The sequence below is a fragment of the Priapulus caudatus genome, unplaced genomic scaffold (assembly GCF_000485595.1).
Source record: "Priapulus caudatus unplaced genomic scaffold, Priapulus_caudatus-5.0.1 Scaffold461, whole genome shotgun sequence".
Classification (NCBI taxonomy): Eukaryota; Metazoa; Priapulida; class Priapulimorpha; order Priapulimorphida; family Priapulidae; genus Priapulus; species Priapulus caudatus.
Window position 1 is genome coordinate 60,149 of NW_014577522.1, and position 4,093 is coordinate 64,241.

General features: G+C 53.0%; 1 protein-coding gene across 1 annotated transcript in view; it reads right to left on the minus strand.

Annotated features, from left to right (window-relative positions):
• Positions 1 to 1,955: 1,955 nt before the first annotated feature.
• The window catches only part of LOC106810663 (MKL/myocardin-like protein 1), an 18,814-nt gene continuing 16,676 nt past the window's right edge, over positions 1,956 to 4,093 (minus strand). The window contains exons 8-10 of the mRNA XM_014814096.1: positions 3,407 to 3,536; positions 2,274 to 2,470; positions 1,956 to 2,156 (exon numbers count right to left, since the gene is read on the minus strand). Of these exons, the coding sequence (XP_014669582.1) occupies positions 1,956 to 2,156; positions 2,274 to 2,470; positions 3,407 to 3,536 (528 nt within the window). The remainder of the gene's footprint in view (positions 2,157 to 2,273; positions 2,471 to 3,406; positions 3,537 to 4,093) is intronic.

Below are 4,093 nucleotides of genomic sequence, written 5' to 3' on the forward strand. Positions count from 1 at the left end.
TAAAACACTTCTTTGTCTCTGGGATCGCGTGACGGAAACTTGAGTGGCGTTATTCGCCATTATGGTTGTCAGGGGCGTTGCACGAACGAGGACATGACGTAGGGAAAATTCCGCCTCGTGATTGGTTGAATTTGACAATCTTTCGATTTCGCGGCACAATATTCGGAGGCAAAATAATTACTTAATTTAATTTATTTTAACTACTTTTTTCCAAATATAACGAGGAGAACAAACTTTCAATATGTTTGTAATAATTTTCTGTACATTTTCATACTGGTTTTGGTCAACTGCCACTGATGGGACTACGAACAACACAATATAGTGACTTGCCCCACAGTTCTAAAAATACGCTGCCGTGAACGTGACACACCGCGCGGACCCGTCACCGCCCATATTTATTCGTCGCAAGCGGCCAGCGTGCTAGAAATCGCACCAGTTGTTCCTAGTGCCGCACGCCTAGGACTAGATACAATAATGTACCAAACCCAGAGAGGATTAGGCTTGACCTCCCTATCCTCTCTGCGGTTTGGTTAACATTTCATTGTATCTAGCTAGGACGTGCGGCAGCCTAACTGCACCTTGCCCCCGTATAACTGGTACCACTGTGAACAGTGTAAAATTATTGGAGACCCCATGCTCTCGTGGAAAGAGGTTGCGTCAAGTTTAATTGGGTAATGGTCGAATTTTAGATTTAATTCGACATAGAGTATTGTATTTATATTTTGTATTTACATCTTCGAAACAAGCCCGTCGTGAACTATGATTGCTATATATGGCAATATCTGGAATAATTTAGTTAAATTCTCCTCACGCATATAGTCAACTAAACATCGTCTGCTTAGACAAACACACCCCTTCCTCACCCCTACGCTATCCAACTGAGCGCGATCTGTTACCTATGTCGTCATGTGGTACATGGTTACGACTCAAACCGTATGCGCCAGCCACCGTGCCACGATTTTCGACAAAATACAACAACATTTACGATGGGAAATCCGAATACGTTTCCAAGTAATACTACTTACAACTACTTACTACAACTAACTACTACACTACCAGTTCAACTGCTGCTGCCTGCTGCTTACGTACAAACTACTACGTAGCTACTATTACTACATTACTGCTGCTGCTGCTTCTGCTGCTAGTCACAACACTACTTACAGTCATTCACTATTACTGCATGCCTGCTCCTGCTAGTACAGCTCAACATACAGTCAGTACTATTACTGCTGCGCTTGCCAGCTGCGATGCTGTGCTGCTAGTACAACTACTACAGTACTTGTACAGTACTATTACACTACGTACTACTACTGGTGTCTATTACACCACGGCACATACGTATTCGCAGCAGCCACACTTCTGTCGTCATGCAGAACCCAACACACCGTGGACACACGGCTTCTCTCAAACTAACCTTAAAGCGAGACGACAGACGACCGACGACAGACGACGACTGACGACGAGGATGGACAAGCCGCGGATGTTTGCTCGCCGTCCACGCGCATCCTCGCCTCGCGCGTGAAACGTCGCGCATGCAACATGCGTCTGCCGAAGCCGCCAACCTACAGGACTGCCCCGCGTCCGTCTTCCGTGGCTGTGCTCGCTGGGAGATGGGCGACTACGCCGCGTGTCCGTACCTGGTGCGCTTGCGTCGGCAACTCGGACACGTCGCTCGCGACGCTTCTCTTGTTCTAGATCGGACCGGCCCGTCTATTTTTCGCTCGTCGGTCGTACGGCTTCACCTCCGCGACTCAGATTCCGCGACGGACCTTCGACCGACGTCCAGCGCCGAACAGGCTCTTCGTCAGAGAATAGCACGGCACTTCTGCCGAACTCACGGCGCGATGCTGTTTCGCCGGGGGGGGGCGCGGAGCCGCGTCGAGCAGACCTCTGGCTTCGCTTCAACACCGGCCGCTGACGACGGCGACGCGTCGGCCGCTCACGCAGCTGCGCGCTTACATCCCTGTACGACTGCCGCCGGTCGACCGCGTGCGCCCGGCGTCCCTCCCGCCAACCTCCGCCACCTCAAGTGCTCGAGTTCTGTCGGAAATTCCGAAGATCTGTGGCGGCGGGGCCGGCGTCATCGCTGCGCTGCATCGCAGGCCGTCACGATGCGCTGGAACAACGTGAGCTATCAGTCGACGCGACGCGTTCACCTAAGGACAACGTCCGCCCGCTGAGAACCATCGACCTGCTCGGCGAACGCCGTCCTGCGATTCACGGCCAGGAAGTTCGCGAACCTCCCGGGGCGGATAATGCCTCATCCTACGCACCGCACCGGTGACTGGCGGGGTCGCGGCGGCGGCAGCTTCGACGGGAGCGAACGACAGAAGGCTGAGGCAGGGATCCCTGCTGAACGGAAACCATATTCGCATGTGTCGGCGCCGGCGTGTTCTCCACGCTGTCCCTGCCACTCGCGCCTCTCCTGTCAGACGAACGCGATCACAACCCTGCAGCGCGGCGCATTCTCCTGCGGAACAACATCGCGCTCGAGACGATCGTGCTCTTCTATACACTTTACTCGGCGTGTTCCGGCCGGGCGGTTCGACGAACTCCCCGCGCTCGCGCTGCCTCATGATCGACCACAACGACTCTTCGGGAGATCGAACCGGCGCTTTTTCCGTGCGCGAACGTCGCGCTCTGTGACCTCTCCTCCACGCGACAAGTATCAGGATACGTTGCCGAGCCGACGTTTTGCGGCCTGCTGCCTTCGCTCGCCCGTATTTCGCCAACTCAACTTCGTCGCCGATGTGCGCGCCGGGGCGTTCTCGCAAGCAGAAACGGGCGCCGCGAACGATATCTGCTGTCGTTCAACCGTCTCACGCGCGTCGAGGCGGCGACTTCGCCTGACCTTCCCGCGCTGCCCGCTCGCTCAAACTCGGCAACAACCTGATAGAGGCGTTCGCGCGGAGCGTGCTCTCCGCCGCTAAAAGACTCGCTGCTCGAGTTGAGCTTGAACATGATCGTTCGTCGAGGAGCTGGAGGTTTGGCGGTGGTTGTCGAGGTCGCGGCCCTTGCGCCGGCTCCAACCTACATGGACAACAAGCTGACTACCGCTGGCGGCGGAGGCCGTGCCGCGCTGGAATCAGCATCAACCTGAGGGTGGCGTGATGCTGCGGTAACCATGACACGGGGGGCGGTGGCATCGTCATGTAGTCATCATGTTACCGCTGTTAATTAATATCTTGCGGCATTACATTTTTTACATTATTAATTATTCCATTACGTTATTTATTATATATTTAGTTGTTTTTATTATTTTTAGCCTTAATCGACGCCCCTAGTCAGATGCAGCTTGTAGAATTCGCATGATCGCGAGGTGCGTCCGTCCGGCCGTTCGCCGTCTGTGCGGTGCGTCAACAGCTTGGGCACATCTNGTAGCGATATAAAACGGCCCGCCACTCACTTGGTGATGATGTACCTCTCGCCGTCCTGTTGCTCTGCAGAGATGGAGGTTTCGGGGGTGGCGGCGGGGGTGGTGGAATACTCGCTGATACCTGCTGGGGGGCCGGTGGTGGAGGCGGCGGTGGCGGTGGCTGTATTAAGGAAAGTACCGAATCACTACTAGCACTTGAAATACAATTATGAAACACAATTATTAATACATACTATACTATATTTATCTTAAACTCATTATATCATGTCAATAAAAACTGCTATGAACAGAATTATCGCAATAATGCTATTACCTGGTTTATACTATTACAATTGGCGAAAACACAACCATGATGAAACCACGGCCAGCAGAAAACACGACAGTGGTGAAAACACGACAGTGGTGAAACACTGCCGTGCGAAAACACGACCGTGAGAAAACACGACCGTGCGAAAACACAACCGTGCAAAAACACGACCATGGTGAAAACACGACTGTGGTGAAAACACGCCCGTGGTGAAAACACTACCGTGCGAAAACACGACCGTGAGAAAACACGACCGTGGCGAAAACATGACCGTGAGAAAACACGACCGTGGTGAAAACACGACCGTGGTGAAAACACGACCGTGGTGAAAACACGACCGTGGTGAATACACGACCGTGTTGAAAACACGACCGTGCAAAAACACGACCATGCAAAAACACGACAAAACA